We start from the raw sequence: 21,405 nt of genomic DNA, 5'->3' as shown, positions 1-21,405 counted from the left end.
AGCCTGGTACTGGCATAAGAACAGACATATCGATCACTGGAATAGAAGAGTCCAGAAATCAACCCATGCCATTATGGTCAATTAATATTTTAATAAAGGAGGCAAGAACATACAATGGGGTAAAGACAGTCTCTTCAATAAATAGTGTTGGGGAAATTCGACAGGTACATACAAAAAAATAAAACTAGACCACCAACTTACACCATACATAAGAATAAACTCAAAAGGATAAAAGACTTAAATGTTTAAGGTAGAAAACCATAAAAAGCCTAGAAGAAAATATAGGCAGTAAAATCTCAGACATCTCTTGGACCAAATTTTTTCCATATGTCTCCTAAGGCAAAGAAAATAAAGAAAAAAATAAACAAATAGGATGACATCAAACTAAAAAGCTTCTGCACAACAAAATAAATCATTGACAAAATGAAAAGGGAACCCACTGTATGAGAGAACATACTCATCAATGATACATAAGATAAGGGGTTAACCTCCAAAATATGCAAAGAGCTTATAAAACTCAACACCAGGAAGACAAACAATCCAATTAAAAAATGGGCAAAGGACCTAAATAGACACTTCTCCAAAGAGGACATAGACGGCCAATAGACATATGAAAAAATGCTCACCAATCATCAGAGAGATGCAAATTAAAACCACAATGAGATATCACCTCACATCTATCAGAATGGCTACTATCAATAAATCAACAAACAAATGTTGGCAAGGGTGTGGAGAAAAGCGTACCCTCATGCACTGTTGGTAGCAATGCAGACTGGTGCAACCACTGTGGAAAACAGTATGGAGCTTCCTCAAAAAATTAAAAATGGAACCGCCTTTTAACCCAGTGATCCTCCTTCTGGGAGTATATTCTAAGAATCTTGGAACGCCAATTCAAAAGAATATATGAACCCCTGTGCTCATAGCAGCACTATTTACAATGGCCAAGATCTGTAAACAGCCCAAGTGGTCATCAGTAGATGAGTGGATAAAAAAAATTGTGGTACATTTATACAATGGAATACTACTCAGACACAAAAAAAGAAGGAAATCTTACCCTTTGCAACAATGTGAATGGACCTGGAGATTATTATGCTAAGTGAAATAAACCAGTCAGAGAAAGACAAATACCATGTGATCTCACTTATATATGAAATTTAATGAACAAAATAAACTGACAAACTAAATAGAATCAGGGGCATGGATACATGGAACAGACTGACAGCTCTCAGAGGAGAGCAGGGAGAGGGGGTACTGGATAAAAGAAGGTGAAGGGATTAGCCGAAGAACATACATACATAACCAAAAGACACGGAAAACAGTATGGTGATAGCCAGAGGGAAGGAGAGGTGGGGGCTGAGTGGAAGTGGGCAAAGGAGATGAGGGTGGGGACATCTATAATAGTGTCAACAACTTTTTTTTTAATTTCCCACCCGAGGATAGTTTTTCTATTTACCATCAGATAGAGTGGGAGGAAGGGAGAGAGAGAGACAGAGAGAAACATTGATGTGATAGAGCCACATCAACTGGTTGCCTCCCACACGACCCAACCAGGGCCGGGGATGAACCACAACCAAGGTAAGTGCCCTTGACCAGAATGAACTCGCAACTCATTGGTCCATGGGCCAACGCTCTAACCGCTGAGCGAACCAGCCAGGGCAATAGTGTTAACAACTTTTAGAAAATTAAGAAATTACAGACGTTAACTACTACTAAAACTACAACTATCATGTGGAGAGAGAGCAGTCTACAATGTTTTCTTATTAAAATGGAGTCCTCACACTCAGAAAGACTGAGAAATACTCCTTTAATGAAAAAAGAAAAATATGAGTAATTATTTAATTAATATGTATGTAAACATGTAATTGTTTATTTAATTTAATGTCATGAATATAATATCAATAATTATTGCTGTGAATATAATAATTATTAAGAATATAATAATGATGAGTAATGTTAATAATAATGTTAGAAATGTTGATCATGTTAAACTGCATTTAATTCTGACTCAGTTGTACACACTGGGGAACATTTTGTCATCCCTGACATCTCCATCTCCCTTGCCATCTCCCCTATACCCTATCCTTAATATTTCTCCAATCTATTCAGTGGTCTCTATGATCATCATCTTATCTCTTCTATATTATTGCAAGAGTCTCCCTAATCTTCCCCAGACTTTCTCTTCAACCCATCCTCCACTGCAGATAAAATGACTTCTAAAACACAAATAGGATCTTTGTCACAACCCCTGCTTTTAAGCCCCAAAGACTCTCTTCATATCTAGCAATAAATTTCAGACTCCTTAGAACAGAAGAACCCCAATGATCTGATCCCTGTTTACTTTTCCAGGAACACCTTTCACTATTATCCCTTCTACAAGCAATTCCTTTCAAGTGACCCCAACACATCACAATCTTAAAATATTCCTCTCAGAAAAATACTGTTTGTGTCTCCAAATTGCTAACAATTCGGGAAATATGAATGTGGACATCAGTTTTCAAACATGGGAGCCAACCATTATAAGATGTTTGCTTAAAAGTAGTGTTCTATCTAAAATTTAAAAAATAAAAATCCTATAAAAATAGCCCAAAATACTATTAAAAAAGTAATGAGAAAATTTGTCTTACCATATTTTAAAACATCAAGATATACTCATGAAAGCAGCAGTTATGATACTGATACTAGAAGAGATAAGGAGACTAATGAAACAGACTGAAGAGAAAGAAAATGGATCCAAGTACTTACAATTTAATATATACCAACTGGTACATCTTAATTCAGTGGGAAAAAGATAGATGACTGAATTGAAAGTACTGGGACTAGCTGGTCATCTGTACACAAATAAATCTTAACCATTTCCTCACTATTTACACCAAAAATAACTCCAGATAAATCTAAGTTTATATAAAAATGGAAAATACTGGACTAAAATATGAGCAATACAACCTTGAGCTAAGGGTAGCCTAAGTACATCACCAAAAGAAAAACCATTAAGTAAATTATTAGCAATTTTTTTTTTTTTTTATCCTCACCCGAGGACATTTTTCCATTTTTTTGTTCAGATAGAGTGGGAGAGAGGGAGAGAAAGAGAGAAACATCGACATGAAAGGGACACATCGAGTGACTGCCACCTACACAACCAACCAGGGCCGGGGACAAACTGCAACCGGGGTACATGCCCTTAGTGGGAACTGAACCCGGGTCTCTCTGGACCATAGGCTGATGCTCTAACCACTGAGCAAACCGGCCAGGGCATGATTAGCAATTTTATCCATATAAAAATTAAAATACAAACTGGAAAAAAATTTACATTATATATATCTAAGTGCCAATATGGGTGATATACAAGGATTTCTTATAATTCCATGAGAAACAAACACACATCCTCATATATAAACATCATGAGGTAATTTATAAAAGAATATAAATGACCCTGGCTGGTTTGGTTCAGCAGTTAGAGAGTCAGCCCACGTACTAAAGGGTTGTGGGTTCGATTCCAGTCAAGAGCATGTACCTGGGTTGCAGGTTCAATCCCCAGCCCTGGTTGGGGTTGTGCAGTTGGCAACCAATTGATGTTTCTTTCTCACATCAATGTTATTCTCTCTCTCTCTCCCACCCTCCCTCCCTTCCACTGTCTCTAAAAATCAATGGAAAAATACCTTTTGGTGAGAATTAACAAAAAAAGAGAGAGAGGGAGAGAGAATATAAATGGGTGTAGAACAAATGAAGATATGCAACCTCACAATCAAATAATGTAAGTAATAATACAGTTTCTTTTGCCTTTCAAATTTATAAAGATGAAAAAGATTGTCAAAACTTTGTATACCAAGGGCATAATGAAGAAACCAGAACTCTCAATACTGTTCATGGGAGTGTAATGTAAACCAATTTTTATAAAAAGCAAACTGGCAATACTTTTCCAACTATAAAATATGCAAACTCATTTTTCAGGAAGTTAGCCAAGAAAATAACTGTACAAATATAACATGATTTTATACACAGACATGTTGATTATAGCATAGATTACCACTGTATTTCTTAAAATAGTGAAAAAATAAGAAAAACTAATATCCATCAATCAGAAATTTAAGAATTACACACACACACACACACACACACACACACACACACACAGTGGATTAGTATGTTACCAAATACAACTAATGATGTACACCTACTTTACTGACATGGATAAGACATTTATTTTCCATTGAGTAGAAAAAAATAATAATGAGGCATGATTACATGATTCCCTCCTGTAAAACTGTCTTTCTGTGTATCCATGTTTGTACACACGTATGGAAGATTTGTACGAATCATCAAAGTATTCACAATGATTAGGGATAGCCCTCTGGGTAACTGTTTTTCATTTCTCCTGTGCAGGTTTCTGTACAGTGTGAAGTTTTTACACCAAATATGAGCACTTTTAGAGAAATAACAAAATTATTTTATAAAGCACTATGCACTGCTCCCTCATTCATTAAACAGCTAGCTATACAGTAGCTCATACATATATAGGCACTATGTTAGGCAATGGGGATAGTGGACCTAAAACACTGATTAATAATCAATAACTCTTGTTTCTATCAGTATTATTTATAAATAATACTATAAATATAAATGCCCAATAATAGAACTTACCCAAAAACATATCTTGACTCAGACAAATGATATTTGGGGGAATGATTATCTAAAGCAGGAGTTTTCTGGGTCACTTTTGTGCTGTGGATTCTTTTGGTAGTCTGGTAAAACTTATGGATTCACTTCTCAGAATAATACTTTTAAATGCATAAATCAAAATGTGTAAGATTACAAAGGAAGCAAATTTTACTGAAATGCAGTTACCAAACATTTTATTAATGTAGTAAATAAAAGATAATACATTTACAATACAAACTAATTCATTTTTTTGCTTAGCCCAACTAAGAACATTGAACTATGAAGTAATCTTCAAGAAGGCATCATATATGTCATGTTGGACATCAAACTGTTTTTTGTGTGTTTGTTTTTTTAATCCTCACCTGAGAACACTTTTTGCATTCATAGAGCGAGAGAGAGAGAGAAAGAGAGAGAGGGAGAAAAAGAGAGAGAGAGAAACATCGATGTGAGAGAGACACATCAAGTGGTCGCCACCCACACAACCCCAACCGGGGACGGGGACAAACTGCAACAGAGGTAAGTGCCCTTAGCAGGAACCGAACCCAGATCTCTCCAGACCATGAGCCAACGCTCCAACCACTGAGCCAAACCGGCCAGGGCTGTTTTTTATTTTGTTATAAAAGCAATGAAAATTCCTGATTCACAGATATATACTGTTACAAATATAATTAAAGGTTATATGGTTCACTTTTTTATAATTTTGTCTTTATTGTTGAAAGTACTACAGATGTCCCTCTTTTTCACCCCACTGACAACCTCCTCCACTCTCCTGACCCTACCCCCACCTCGGGCCTTCACTGCACTGTTGTCAGTGTCCATTGGTTGTGTATATATGAATACCAGTTCTTTGGTTTCTCTCTTCCCTCCCCCCACTCCCTTCCCTCTAAGGTTTGTCAGTCTGTTCCCTACTTCCATGTCTCTGGATCTATTTTGTTCATCAGATCATATTGCACAAATAAGTGAGATTATGTGATACTTGTCTTTCTCTGACTGGCTTATTTCCCTTAGCATAATATTCTCCAGGTCCTTCCATGTAGTCTCAAAGGGTGAGAGGTCTTTCTTTCTTACAGCTGCATAGTACTCCATTGTGTATATGTACCACAGCTTTTTTATCCATTCGTCTATTGATGAACACTTGGGCTGTTTCCAGATTTTAGCTATTATAAATAGCACTGCCATGAACATAGGTGTGCATAAATTCTTTCTGATTGGTGTTTCAGGCTTCTTAGGATATATCCTAGAAGCAGGATCACTGGGTCAAATGGCAGTTTTATTTTTAATTTTTTGAGGAAACATCATATTGTTTTCCACAGTCGCTGTACCAGTCTGCATTCCCACCAGCAGTGTACTAGAGTCCCCTTTTCTCCACACCCTCGCCAGCACTTGTTTGATGATTTGTTGATGGCGGCCATTCTGGCAGGTGTGAGGTGATACTTCATAGGTGCTTTTCATTTGTATCTCTGATGATTAGTTACGTTGAGCATTTTCTCATTTGTCTCTTGGCCATTTGTACATCCTGTTTGGAAAAGTATCTATTCAGTTCCTCTGCCTGTTTTTTAATTGGATTGTTTGTCTTCCTTTTGTTGAGCTGTACTTCATTTATTTTGGAAATTAACCCTTTATCTGATGTATCATTGGCAAATATGTTCTCCCATACAGTGGGTTCCCTTTTCATTTTGATGCTGGTTTCTTTTACTGTGCAGGAGTTTTTAGTTTAATGTAGTCCCATTTATTCATTTTTTCCTTTGTTTCTCTTGCCCTTGGATGATGTATCAGTGAATTCTGCTTTGTCTGATGTCTGATATTTTGCTGCCTACATTTTCTTCTAGGAATTTCATGGTTTCATGACTTATATTTAAGTATTTTATCCATTTTTAGTTTATTCTTGTTTATGTTATATGATTCACTCTTTAAGGTAGAGGTAGTGTTCTCTAAAATACCAGAATTCCCCAAGGTTTTTAAATTCAAAATCTGTTGTGGTAAGTTTTTTGTCGTAAGTCAGAGAGTTCATCTTTGGCTTAGGTCAACATATTCAATGCAATTTATATTGAAGAAAAAAAAAAAAGGATTGTAAATCCATGGGTCAAATTTGATGCTATGCTATGACATTGGAATTTTACAGTCATGAACACTTCCAAGGATAAATTCTCCATTCAAAAATTGTTCTTAAAAATTGCAATAGGCAAATAAATTTTAATTTAAAAATCAAAATATTGTTCACTGTAAATTTTTTTAACTTTTCTATATGCTTGAAAATTCTCATCAGAAAATATGTGAAAATATGAAAAAAATGCAAAAGTAATAGTAAAAATGAAAATCACAAAATAAAAGAAAATTCAATAAGTCAGTGTAGCTCCCAAAATAGACACAAGTACCTTAAGTTCCAGTAATAATACATGGTCAGCTTGTATTGTTTCAATTTCAGTTATAAGTGAAGTTATGTAAATAACAAATTCCTCTAAGCTACTTCTTCTCAAACTTTACTGTGCATATAAATCATCTGAGATTCTTGTTAAAATGCAGATTCTGATTAATGAGCTCTTCAGCGGAGTCTGAGATTATGAATTTCTAACACATTCCCAGTTAATGCTGATGGCTGCTGGTCCACAGACCACACTTGGAGTAGCAAAGCTCTTTTTATTATTTGTTAGGATTCAATAAAGCCTTGAAGCTTATGAATATATACCAACAACTACTTATTAATACAAATATCTTTACTTTGTGCTTTGAACTTCCTAAGAATGAAGTCTCAATGTTATGCTGAATACAACCTAGATTTCTGAGTTTTGCCTGAAATTGTTGCTACGACCTCTAGAAAGTTAGCTCAAAGTATACAGTTCTGAGAAGTAATAGCAGGGGCATGTATATTTGGGTCATCTATCTTCTAGATAATTAGGATTCAATTATAATTTGAATGTGCAAATGTGTAACAAAATGTATTAACATTCTACTCATATCCATATGCCTCTGTATTTGTTCAGAGATATTACAAAGCAAACTGGGACATTTGTTTCTAACTTGAGAAATTCAGTCTGGACCGCTCATTTGAAAGTATTCAGATATCTAAGGATTCTTTAGTCCAGTCCCATGGTGATGGATATTCCAGCCCTTCAGTGGAAGTAACATTCTCCCCTGTTTGAGGTAAATGATCTCTTGCAGGCACACCATTTGGATACCTGGAAAAGGTAATTTATCTCAAGTGGGCAAACACTTTAATGAAAGCAAAGAAGGTTGCCACCTGTCCAGTATTTACAGAGGCTACATGAATACTGGGGTCCCTGCCCACTATCTATAAATGCATTCTTCAAGTTTAAGAAGGTAGCAGGGGCAACCACCTTTAGCACTTTCTGAGTAGTGAACTTAAGCTACCATATTGAACTTCTGGTTTCATGAAAGGATTTAAAGTAATACCAGTATTACTTTAAAGTGTGAGACATCAGTAATGTACACACACGCAAAAGAGATAAAACAACAAACATGTATTGGACAATTACATATGCAATGGACTTGGCTAAGCGGGTTACATTTACTCCTAATAATCCTATGAGGTGGGGACTTTTTTTAGTTAAACTTCAAACTTTTCAAGATACTGAAGCTGAAAAGGGATTAAGCAATTTTTCTAATGTTACACACAATGGAACCCAGATTCAAATCTAGAGTCAAAATTCTTAATTCATACTCTAGTATATATTCAACATGTTTCACTTTCCCTCTTAGATATATTTTTTTAATTTCCTTCCTAGATAATTAATAGTTTATATATAATTCAGAACTCTAAAAACATAAGCATCTAATTTTTTAAGAGTAATTTCTGACTTTTTTCACCTTAGAACAAGGATAATACAAGAAGCAATGCAGTTACTGTTTAATATATTAAAAGCAATTATTTGATATTGGCATATATGTACCAGTTTTTCTGGGGCTAAAAAGTAAAAAGGGCCAATGATACCATCAATATGTAGTTCTGATGTGTTGAATTGTTTAAATTTTCAGCAAATTCTCCAAAAAGAAAAAGATAGAAAGAAAAAACAAGTTCTAAGAAATACCTTCTTTCATTTTAGAATTATCAGATTATTTCCTAAAAAGACTTTCCCAAGATTTTGCCATTTCAATGTCCCACTTCACTGAAAGAATTAAGATACTGTTCACATTAGATGATATGAGACATGAATCAATTACAAATCAAAGCTAAACTGATATTCCTGATACCTGTGTTACGATGAAAATACCCTATTATAAATTGACCAAATAAATTATGGAATGAGCAACTAATAAATTTGCCCAGACATTAAAAATTATTCTCTAGAAAAATGTTAATAAAAATGGAGGAAAAAATCCTCAAAAAATATGACTTTTTAAAAGTATGAGAGCATATCATAAGCAAAGCACAACATCTCTTTTATAATATTTATGCCAAAAATGAATCTCAACATGAGGAAACATCAAACAAATCAAAATTGAGAGATATTCTACAATTGGCCTATAATCTTCAAGGTCATGATGGTCAAGGAAAAAAATGAGGTACTCTTCCATGCAGAGGAAAACTACAGAAACATGACTGAAAGCAACACAATTCTAAATCAGATGCTTTTGCTATGAAAGACATGGCTGGGGCTACCAGGGAAAATAGAATGGGGTGTGAATGGTAGTAACATATTGACGTTGGTTTCCTGATGTTGATACTGCACTCTGGTTATGTACAAGAATGTCTCTGAAATGTACACTAAAATATGAGGAAGTAACAGGGCATCATGTCAGCAACTTTCTCTCAAGTCATTCGGCAAAAAAACGAAACAAAAGAAAATGAGTTCTCTGTAGTGTACTTCCAACTTTTGGTTAAGTTTAAGGTTATCTCAAAATAATTTTTAGATGAAAATATAAAACAGATGTAGTCTATGATACCATTTATAACATTTGTTTGTTAGTGCATAGACGAGTGGGTGGCAGGATGGATAGGAGGGAGGGAGGGAGGCAGGGTGGGTAGACAGATAAAGAGATACAATAAATTGGAAGAACATACACTAATGTTAACAGTAACTCTTCTTGTAGGAAACTATTTTTGATTTTGTTATTGTTGTTCTCTGATATATTTTCTTCCAAGTTTTCTGAATTGACCAGGTTTCTTTGATAACCGAGGCAGTACATGTGAGATAATTTGTTTTTTAAAATCTGAATCCTCTCCATTGCGGACATTGTCGATTAGCTGGTCCACTGTATCCACAAACTCTCACTTCTCTTTTGCCAACTTCCATCTAGTGATACCTATGTGAACCAGTTCAGGCAAATGAAACAATAGCAGAAATCTGCTGGGGGTAGGGGGCTGACTTTTGGGAAAGCTTTTGCCTTCTTGATATAAAGGGATATATTCAGTAGCCATCATTTCATCTTTTTAACATTTTTTAATTGATTTTTTTTTTTTTTTTTTTTTAGAGAGAGAGAGACAAAAACACCAATAGGTTGCCTCCTGCACACACACCCTGACCAGGGATCAAACTCACAACCTGGGCATGTGCTCTGACTGGGAATTGAACCAGCAACCTTTTGGTGCATGCAACGACATTAAACCAACTGAGCCACACTGGGCAGGGTTTAACAACTTTCTTGAGATATAATTCACACACAATACAATCTATCCATTTTAAATGTATAAATCAATGGGTTTTAATGTATTCACATAATTGTGTAAACATCACAAATAATTATTTTTAATTTTTTCTTTATTGATTTTAGAGAGAGAGGATGGGAAAGGGAGAGAGAGAGAGAAACATTGATAAGAGAGAACACCGATTAGCCGCCTCCTACACGCCCCCCACTGGGGATCGGGCCCACAATCGGGAATCGAACGGACGACCTCTTGGTGCATGGGTCTGTGCTCAATCACTGAGCCACACTAGCTGGACCACAAATAATTTTATAACATTTTATTCACCCCTAAAAGAAACACCATATCCATTAGCAGTCATCTCCTATAACCTCCAACTACCTACCCAGCCTTAGGCAACCACTAATCAACTCCCTGTCTTTAGATTTGCCTAATCTGAGCATTTCAAATACAGATATCCTTTGGAGATGTTGTGAGTTAGGTTCCAGACCACCACAATAAAATAAAATTATAGTAAAGTGAGTCACACAAATTTTTTAGTATTCTAGTACATATAAAAGTCATGTTTACACTATACTATAGTCTGTCAAGTGTGCAATAGAATTATGACCAGAAAAACAATGTACACACTTTAATTTCAAATACTTATTGCTAAAAATGCTAACCATCCTGAGCCTTCAGCAAGTCATAATCTTTTTGATGGAGGGTCATGCCTTAGTGTTCATGGCTGCTGACTGATCAGGTTGGTGGTTACTGAAGACTGGAGTGCCTGTGACAATTTTTAAAAATAAAAAATGAAATATGCTGCATGGATTGACTCTTCCTTTCACAAACAATTTATCTGTAGCATGCGACGCTGTTTGATAGCATTTTACCCACAGTAGAACTTTCCAAATTGGGCCTTTCAATCCTCTCGAGCCCTGCTTCTGCTTTATCAACTAAGTTTATGTAATATTCTAAGTCCTTTGTTGACATTTCAACAATCTCCATGGTATCTTTACCAGGATTAGATTCCATCTCATGAAACTACTTTCTTTATTATCTTGGAGAAGTAACTCTCATCTGTGAAAGTTTTTTTTTTTAAATCCTCACCAAGGGTATTTATCCATTTATCTTCAGCTAGAGTGGGAGAGAGAGAGAAAGAGACAGAGAGAGACATTGATGTGAGAGAGATATCGCATGGTTGCCTCCCGCACAATCACGACCAGGGCCGTGGACCAAACCGAAACCGAAGCACATGCCCTCGACCAGAATCGAACCTGCAACTTTTTGGTCCACAGGCTGACACTCTATCTACCAAGCCAAATGGGCCAGGGCTTATCTGTGAAAGTTTGACCATGAGATGCAACAGCAATTCAGTCACATCTTCAGGCTCCACTTCTAATCTTACTTCTCTTGTTATCACTACCACATCCACAGTTACTTCCGCCACTAAAGGCTTAGAACCCTCAAAGTTATCAAAGAAGAGTTGGAATTAACTTCTTCCAAATTCCCATTAATGTTGATATCTGACTTCTTCCCATGAATCATAAATGTTCTTAATGGCATCTACAATGGCAAATGCTTTCCAGAAGGTTTTCAGTTTACTTTGCCCAGATCCATCAAAGGATCACTAACTATGGCATCTATATATCACAAATAGTGTTTCTTGAATAATAAAATTTTAAAGTCAAAATTACTACATGAGCCAGGGGCTGCAGAATGGATGTTGTGTTCACAGGCATGAAAACAACATTAATCTTGTTGTACATCTCCATCAGAGCTCCTGGGTGACCAGGTGCATTGTCAAAGAGCCTTAATAGAAATAAATTTTTTTTTCTGAGCTGTAGGCTTAAAAGATTCAATAAACTGCCCTGGCCGGTTTGACTCAGCAGTTAGAGCATCAGCCTGCGGTCCCGAGAGACCCGGGTTTGGTTCCCGCTAAGGGCACGTACCTCGGTTGCAGTTTGTCCCCGACCCTGATTGGTTGTGTGGGTGGCAGCCTCTCGATGTGTCCCTTTCACGTCGATGTTTCTTTCTCTCTCTCTGTTCTTCTCTCTCCCTCCCACTCTACCTGAACAAAGAATGGAAAAATATTCTGGGGTGAGGATAAAAAAAAAAAAAGATTCAATAAACCATGTTGTAAACAGATGTGCTGTCAGCAGGCTTTGTTGTTCCATTTACAGAGCCCAGGCAGAGTAGACTGAGCACAATTCAAGAGCCCTGGATTTTCAGATGGTAAATGAGCACTGGCTTCAACTTAAAGTCACCAGGTGCATTGGTCCCTAACAAGAGAGTCAGCCTGTCCTTTGAAGTGTTGAAGACAGGCATTGACTTTCTAGCTATGAGAGCCCTACATGGCATCTTCTTCCAATATAAGATTGTTTTGTCTGCATTGAAAATCTGTTGTTTAGTGTAGCCACATTCATTAGTTGTCTCGGCTAGATCTTCCGGGCAGCTTGCTGCAGCTTCTCCATCAGCACCTGCTGCTTCACGTTGCACTTTGATGTTATGGAGCCTGCCTCTTTCCTTACCTCTGCTAGCTTCAAACTGGTCTTCTGCAGTTCCCTCACCTCTCTCAGCCTTCAAAGAACTGCAGAGAGTTAGGGCCTTGCTCTGGATTAAGGGAATGTCATGGCTGGTTTGATCTTCTTCCCAGACCACTAAAACTTTCTCCATGTCAGCAATAAGGCTGATTTCTCTTTCTTATTATTCATGCGTTCACTGGAATGACACTTTTTTTTTTAAATCCTCAACCAAGGCTATTTTACTATTTATTTTCAGATAGAGTGGGAGGGAGAGAGAGGGAAAGAAAGGGAGAAAGAGAAAAACATCAACATGAGAGAGACACATGGACTGGTTGCCTCCCGCACGATCCTGACCAGGGCAGGGGAGAAATCGCAACCGAGGCACATGCCCTTGGCCAGAATCTAACCCATGACTCATTAGTCCACAGGCCAATGATCTACTGCTGAGCCAAACCGACCAGGGCTGAAGTAACACTTTTCATTTCCTTCAAGAACTTCTCCTTCACATTCACAACTTGGCTGTTTGATGCAAAAGGCCTAGCTTTCAGCCTATCTCAGCTTTTGACATCCCTTCCTCATTAAGCTTAACCATTTCTAGCTTTTGATTTAAAGTAAGAGACATGTGACACTTCCTTTCACTTCAACACTTAGAGACCATTGTAGGGTCATCAACAGGCCAAATTTCAAGTTTATTGTGTCTCAAGGAACAGCAAGGCTTAAGGAGAAGGAGAGAGACAGAGAACGGAGGTCAGTGGAGCAGTAGGAACACTCACAACGTTTACCAGTTATGTCTACCATCTTACACAGGTGCAGTTTGTGGAGCCTCAAAACAATGACAATGGTAAGATAAAAAAAATCACTGATCATAAATTACCATAACAAATACAATAATAACAAAAAAGTCTGAAATACTGTAAGAATTACCAAAATGTGACACAGAGATATACAGTATTTCCAAATACTATTGGAAAATGGTGCCAGTAGACTTGCTCAATGCAGGGTGGCCACAAACCTCCAATTTGTAAAAACACAGTAAATGCAAAGCACAATAAAGAGAAGCATAACAAAATAAGGTATGCCTATATATAGGATCCTATAATATGGGATCTTTGGTAACTAGCTTCTTTCCCTTGGCATAATGTTTTCAAGGTTCATCCATGTGTAGCATGTATCAGTACTTCATTTCTTTTTGTGTACCCTTAGTATTTCATCATTTGGATATTTATCCATTCATTAGTTGGCAAACATTTGGGATTATTTCCAGTTTTTGGCTACTATGCATAATGCTGTAATGAACATTCATGTACAAGTGTTTGTGTGGATAGATGTGTTCATTTCTCTTGGATATATATCTAGGACTAGAATTGCTGGCTCATAGGATGACTCTGTTTAACATTTTGAGGAACTGCCAGACTCTTTTCCAAAGCAGCTGTATCATTTTTCATTCCCACCAGCAATGTATGAATGCCTTCACGTTATATCCTTCCCTTTTCCTTCCTGCCAAAACAACCCTGATGCCTAAAAACAGAGCGGTCAACTTAAAACTAGGAGGCATAAACATGAAGATGTTAAGAATAGCAGAGCAGAAACATAGTCTGGATTTCTACCTACCTCCAGACTTTCTGTTACTTGGGAGTAAAGAACTCTCTAGGATTATGCTACTTTAAGTGGGGTCTTCAATTAGTTACAAAGGAAGCAATCCTATGAGGCCCCAAACATAACAACTTCACTATATTCAAAGAAAGAAATTTCTCCTTAATCTTTATATACTAATTATACTAAAACCATGTTTTAAAAAGTTAGAGCTATATAAATACATAAATTATCTTTTTTATTTATTAATTATCTTTCAATTAATTAATTTTTGTTAAATTATCTTGAAATGTTAAGATAAACTAATATATTTTCACTTGATCTACTCAAAATTTTTATGTTCTTTATTATTCAGTTAATGTGATAAATCTTAATGGTAATTAACATTTTAACCAAAAAAAGTAAGCAAACCAATATACAAAGACTACTTTAAGCACTTTAAAAATTAAGTAATTCAGCCCTGGCCGGTTTGGCTCAGCGGTTGGAGTGTTGACCTGCGGTACAGAGAGACCCGGGTTCGGTTCCCGCTAAGGGCACGTACCTCAGTTGCAGTTTGTCCCTGGCCCTGGTTGGTCGTGTGGGTGGCAGCCACTCGATGTGTCCCTTTCACATCGATGTTTCTCTCTCTCTCTCTTCCTCTCTCTCCCTCCCGCTCTATCTGAACAAAAAATGGAAAAAATGTCCTCGGGTTCAATTCTGTAAAGAACTCTATGAGATAAGTAGTACCACTATTCCCATTTAATAAAGAAGCTGAAGCACAGAGAATTTAAATAAGTTGCCATGTCACACAGCTATCTACACAGCTAAGCTATCTTCTTGATAAGTCTTACCTACACATATTTTTCTCAGGGTCTTAATAACAACTGTGTCAATATTTTATCTTAAAAATGTTACAAGTGGCCACTTTTGGAAGATGTGCTCAGGGTGGGGGGAGGTCACTGCCTACTTTTTTTTTCAATCCTCACCTGAGGATATTTTTCCATTTATTTTCAGACAGAGTGAGAGGGAAGAAGGGGGTGGGGGGAGAGAGAGAGAGAGAGAGAGAAAGAGACATCGATATGAGAGAAACACATCAATTGGTTGCCTCCCACAAGACCCCAACCAGGGCCAGAGACCCAACAGCAACCGAGGTACATGCCTTTGACCAGAACCGAACCCGCTACGCTTTGGTCCGCAGGCCGATGCTCCAACTGCTGAGCCAGAACCAGCCAGGGTTCACTGCCTTCTTTTATAAAACCTCTACAATCTGATTCCATGCCAATGATCCAACTTTTCTCCCACAATTCCCCATTACGGTTATTAGAAAATACACTGTAGTGCCCTGACCAATGAGTCGCGGGTTCAATTCCAGTCAAGGGCACATCACCTGGTTGTGGTTCATCTCCAGCTCTGGTCGGGTCGTGGGGGAGGCAGCCTGTCGATGTGTCCCTCTCACATCGGTGTTTCTCTCTCTCCCATCCTCCCTCCCACGCTCTCTGATGATAAATAGACAAATATCCTCAGGTAAGGAATAAAAAAGAAAATACACTTTAGTAATCGCCTTCAATAAGCCAGGTCTTCCAGGCACAAATTTCCCTTCTTATCTCTTTAATGTCCCTTCTTCCCTGCTTAAGCTATGCCCTTCTTCTGAAGGCCATCTCTCCTCTCTAACTTACTATCATTCTAGGCCCAGTTAAATTACTAGGTCCACCTGAATCCTTCCCAATACTCACATGCCCACATTGCATTGCACTTTCTATGGATTTTTACATTTCAAACTTGCACTGACCCATCCAATCCTTCACTACATTTCGCCTAACATTGCTCATAAATTGTAATTCTTGTCCTGTAACCACTGTGCACATTTCCTAGAGAGCCTGATCAAGCCACATATTTTCTTTTATCTCTTAAAGTATATACAGCACAGTAATAAGGAAAAATGTATTAAATAGAGTAATTATATAAAATAATATAAAAACAAGATTAGAGCTTTTAAAAACTCTACTTTTAAGTGTCTACATACCTACAGAGAATATGACTAACACAAATCATCTGTTTATTAAAATAAATCCAAAACCTTTTAAGTTCTTTCAAGAATATTATAGTTTTGCTTTGAAGTTATAATACCAACATTCTTAAAATATATTGATTTAGACTTTTACGACTCCAAACCCAGTATGTTGAGGTTTTGCCAATACACTAAATATGCCTATTGCTTACTAACATCAATGAGCACAATCTAAAAATAATCTCTGAGTCATAAATTTCCTTTATAAGAGCCTAGCTTTAGGTTTAGATATTTGAAATCACAATAAATGATCTGTATTTACATAATAGAGTGGTCTAAAAAAATTAAATTACATCCCAAATAATTATTTCATTAATGTTTACAACATTTCATAAAGCAACCATTAACAAGTTCATTATACTATTTGCACTATTAACGTGTCTGAAATGACGATAATTAGTCCAATGACACAGCTGAACCAGTAGGTGACTGCATGTTATTCTTCTAGCATAGCAAAATTACTTTTCATTGAACTTTTCACATGAACATATCATGCAATCTTAGTCATGAAAAAAATAAATTTTAATTTTAGACCTTTGGAAATTACAAATTACAGATGGTTCCATACATAGTAAAAACAGACTATTCAAATTAACTAACTCCCTTTAAAATTAATTAGAAAAAATAAAAACACATCATTTAATGAGAGAAAAAAATGTTCTACTTGTTCAGTTGTTATTCAAACTTCTAAAATTTATAGCAAGAGAAATGAAGACTAAAACATCTGAAAGAACATTACCAGTATTATTTAATTAAAAAAGCTAATGATGAGCTTTCTATAGGAAAATCAGATCACAAAAGGGAAAAAACTAAGGTAGCTACATTTACCAAGAAATGTCATTTAATTTTCCCATAAATAAAGACAAAATTACCCATCAAAATTTATACTACTTCTCTACATCATTAAATATAAATTTAACAATCTGCCTTACCTGAATAAAAGAAAGATGAGAACAAATATATTTCCTCCTAGTGTTTATTAGCATTTGTACCATAAAGCACTTCTGGACATTTGCTTTTACGTATATTGTGAGAGGACACAAGAGAGGGAATCATACCTGTTTTACTAATGACTTCCTGTAACTCAGCCATGGAAGCGATTATTGCAGCAAGAAGGTCAGAACTGGTGAGCCAGCTGAGCGCCTGCAAACAACGTAACTGCTCCTTTTGATGTTCTGCAAAAATAGAAAGCAATCCACAATGCAATGCTACAAAAATTTATTAAATTCATGTTAAAAATGCATAGCAATGTTTAGCTATTTAAGAAATAGATCAAAACGTATAGACAGAACTTTGCCTAGGGCAGAAAAGTCTACAAGAAATGTTAGATTTGATTGATTTTATTTATTTATATGTAACTGTTAACTGACATTAAAAAAAAGAGAAGGAGCCCTGGCCGGTTTGGCTCAGTGGTTAGAGCGTCGGCCTGTGGTCCTGAGAGACCTGGGTTCGGTTCCCGCTAAGGGCACGTGCCTCGGTTGCAGTTTGTCCCCGGCCCTGGTCGGTTGTGCGGGTGGCAGCCACTCGATGTGTTCCTTTCACATCTATGTTTCTCTCTCTCTCTCTGTTCCTCTCTCTCCCTCCCACTCTACCTGAACAAAAAATGGAAGGATGTCCTTGGGTGAGGATAAAAAAAAAGAGAGAAGGAAATTTTCTTTAGTTCTACTTATATTACTTAGTAACTTGCTTTTCAAAAGTTAAAATTGAAATAACTGTTTCCTCAGAATAGTCAAACATTCAAAAAATGTTAACTGAAAAATTTATATTTGTATAATTTTTATTAAGTTCTTTGATAGAGTTTTAACTCTGATCATTTTATACTAATTCATAGAAAGTGAAAATAAATTATACTGCTAATAAATTTTAAACAGGGCAGAGTCTCTGGATTGATTTAACTGAAAAACTGCTGTATAAACTCTTCGTTTTACTGTGAAAAGAGCATTCAAATCTAATAAAGCCAGACAAAGTTGAAATTATACACGCTTGCTACTTTCTTTGTAATTTAATGTTTATATCAAAAAAGTCAAAACCTAGTTTATACATAAATATACATATTTCTACATACATATGGGACTACATTACATAACAATATAGTAAATTTGTTTGTTTGTTTTTTTTTTGGTCCTCACCCGAGGACATTTTTCTATTTTTTGTTCAGACAGAGTGGGAGGGAGAGAGAGGAAGAGAGAGAGAGAGAAACATAGATGTGAAAGGGTCACATCGATTGGTTGCCACCCACATGACCCAACCAGGGCCGGGGACAAACTGCAACTGAGGTACGTGCCCTTAGCGGAAACCGAACCTGGGTCTCTCTGGACTGCAGGCCGACGCTCTAACCGCTGAGCCAAACCGGCCAGGGCAAATTTAAGTTTTTGCACAATGGCGAAACATATTCACATTGTTTGCCACTTACATTCAACTTAAATTTTAAAGAGCACAAATCATCTTACTTGGAAATTTATGCTTGTCTTTGGGCTCTCCTGTGCACACTAACATGCCTATGCCTTCTTTGAAACTCTCCATCCAGGTAAAAAGAGAGGCACATGATTGGCCCAAAACCTTGAGTCTGTTTGCTGCCAAAATTGCAATAACACCTTTCCGAAACACACGTATTAATCCTTTGAATGGTTTTTTCTTCATCTTGGCTTCCTCTTGCTTCTTTTCCTCTACAGTTGACAAAGCCTGGGCTAGAGTTCTAACTTCCAGTTTGAACAACTCAAAGGTATTGACCTGCTCCTGGAGAAAATCTCTCTGTGTAGATAAGGCACATGATCGGCTGTAGAGAGGGTATAAGGCACCAGCCATCAAGGCACAGGCTGCCAGCAAAGATGTTTGTTCCTTTTGAGTCTGTGATAACACATTTTTCATGTGTGAATTTTCATGAACCAATTGCTCGTGTGACTTCTCAATACGGTTCAATTTTTCCATATTTTTTTCAGCAATTTCTTGAAATTTCTATAAGAAGAAAAGTCATAATATGAAACAAACAGGTGTTTTATTAATTCCTCTTATAGAAAGGAAAACTTCTGCTGACAACTACATCTTCAAAAGATCATGTTCTAAAATATCCAACAAATACATATTATGACAGGGCAACAGTGGGCCAAACAGCTTAGATTTGAATGTGCACATTGATTTTTAAATCCTCTTACATAGAAGCTTTATATAAAATAGAACACATAAATTTAAAAGTACTTCAAACATTTCCTGTACACTTATGAATATATACACATATTTAGAAAAAGAAAATTTCTCCTCTTCCATTCCTCACTAACTTTTATTTCTTGCTTTTAAACAGAAATTACTCCACCAATAGAGGCTTTCCTACACATGAGAAGACTCTGCTTTTGCCAAAATAAACAAAGGATTAAACCAATGATACAACAAATAGCACTTGACTGTCTGCCATTTACTAGATGAGAAGGGCCTGACTCTCAGACATACTCTTACGTTTCAGTCTCTTTCTTACCTTCCCAAAACAGAAGTCTGTACAAGTACAGCCCCGGTGGTGGGAGGAAATACCAGAGTAAGCTGGGCCTCAGCAGCAATCTAATTCTATTTTCCTAATTAAGGCACTTACATCCTAAAACTCAATTTGAAACACAAAGAAATTTTAACTGCAGACACTGTATTTTAATCACTAGAAAATAAACTAGCTCTCTATGAAATCTTATGCCTAATCATTAAGGAACTGCTGAGGTAGAATAAATTTTAGAACATAACAGATCCCAATTTCCTTTACAGATTCATTTATCATTCAATAAACATTTATTGATTACTCACTAAATTCCATGTGCCAGGAAAACAGACAAGTAAATCAATTATTGCGGTATAATGCCATGATAGAGCTATGCCAGACTGCCAGAGGAACACCAAAGGCAGTTTACACAAAATGATGTTGACAGGCTTTTGGAGGGTCACAGTAAAGGACAAGCAGGAATAAAGATTTTTTTTTTAAACCCTACTCCACCAATGAGGCCAGTCATAGCTACCCTATAATAATTTAATCTAAGTCTTATAAATCAATGGTGCTTTAACAGCTTCATTTGGATCTTTTTTTTTTTATTACTAGTGTGTGAAAGTTCCTGGGTTGGAAGGGACAGTTGGAACCTTCAAACATGGGGAAAACGCATTTCAGCAATGTTTTCCCTGCACTATCAATGGCCAGGGCACCGGCAGCCCACGACTCCATTTGGATTGTTACTTAGCCAGGTGAGCTGCCATGACTTGGTCATGGACCTCTCTGTTTGTAAAAGCAAGTTCAATTTGATTAAGGGTGTCAACCAGAGACAGAGAAAAAGTGCTACCTTCATTACATGTGAACATTAGGAAAACATTTCTGTGTTATTGGCCCAGACTGCACTGTCTAAAATTTAGTGTTCATCTTTGGGAGAAGTTTATAGAGAGTATGTATCTCATTTAATTGTTACTAATGAATAACTAAAAGAATCAAAAGGCATTTCTAAAACTTACATGGGCAGGAAGACCTCAAAGTGATAAGACTTTGGAGAAAATCATACAAACTCTTGACTCCTCTACAAGATACGGTGTCAAAGCCTACCATGAGCGATGTTGATAGGCAGTAGTCAAAAGAATTCAAACTGTAGAAATATACTGCTGAAGTAGTAGTAACTCCTGAGGCTGGAGGAGAGGTTCCCAAAGGTGTACAGTGAGTACAATACACTCAGAGGTACAGTCCTGAGTACAAAAGAGTGAAGGAAGTATACAAGAGGATACTCTCTGACGGATTCAACTTCTTCAATTCTTTCTCTTAGGTAGAAAAAAAAATTGTATTTTAGACATTTTTTTTAATGTTTCTATACTAAATGCCCTTGATTTACTCTCTTCTTGAAAAGCTGATCCAGACATACTCGTGAGAAATAAAGGAACTGTGGCTTGCCCTAACCACACCCCCACTGGTGGCCAAGCTGTGTAGCAGCATTCTATCATTGGAGGTGGACCCAGAGCTCCATACAAAGAGCTTGTAAAGGAAGTGGTGT

General features: G+C 36.7%; 1 protein-coding gene and 1 non-coding gene across 10 annotated transcripts in view; both read right to left on the bottom strand.

Moving 5' to 3' along the window:
- Positions 1–21,405, bottom strand: part of CCDC171 (coiled-coil domain containing 171) — a 340,065-nt gene that overhangs the window by 147,871 nt on the left and 170,789 nt on the right. For all 9 annotated transcript variants that reach the window (XM_036260954.1, XM_036260955.1, XM_036260953.1 and 6 more), the window contains 2 exons: positions 18,856–19,360; positions 17,464–17,580 (listed from right to left, as the gene is read on the bottom strand). In XM_036260954.1, coding sequence (XP_036116847.1) covers positions 17,464–17,580; positions 18,856–19,360 — 622 coding nt within the window. The remainder of the gene's footprint in view (positions 1–17,463; positions 17,581–18,855; positions 19,361–21,405) is intronic.
- LOC118630336 lies at positions 20,478–20,602 on the bottom strand. The gene has a single exon (XR_004959579.1). It is a non-coding gene; the product is annotated as a small nucleolar RNA SNORA71 (small nucleolar RNA).

This window comes from Molossus molossus, unplaced genomic scaffold (assembly GCF_014108415.1).
Source record: "Molossus molossus isolate mMolMol1 unplaced genomic scaffold, mMolMol1.p scaffold_m16_p_14, whole genome shotgun sequence".
NCBI lineage: Eukaryota > Metazoa > Chordata > Mammalia > Chiroptera > Molossidae > Molossus > Molossus molossus.
This window is presented reverse-complemented; position numbering and strand designations above follow the sequence as displayed.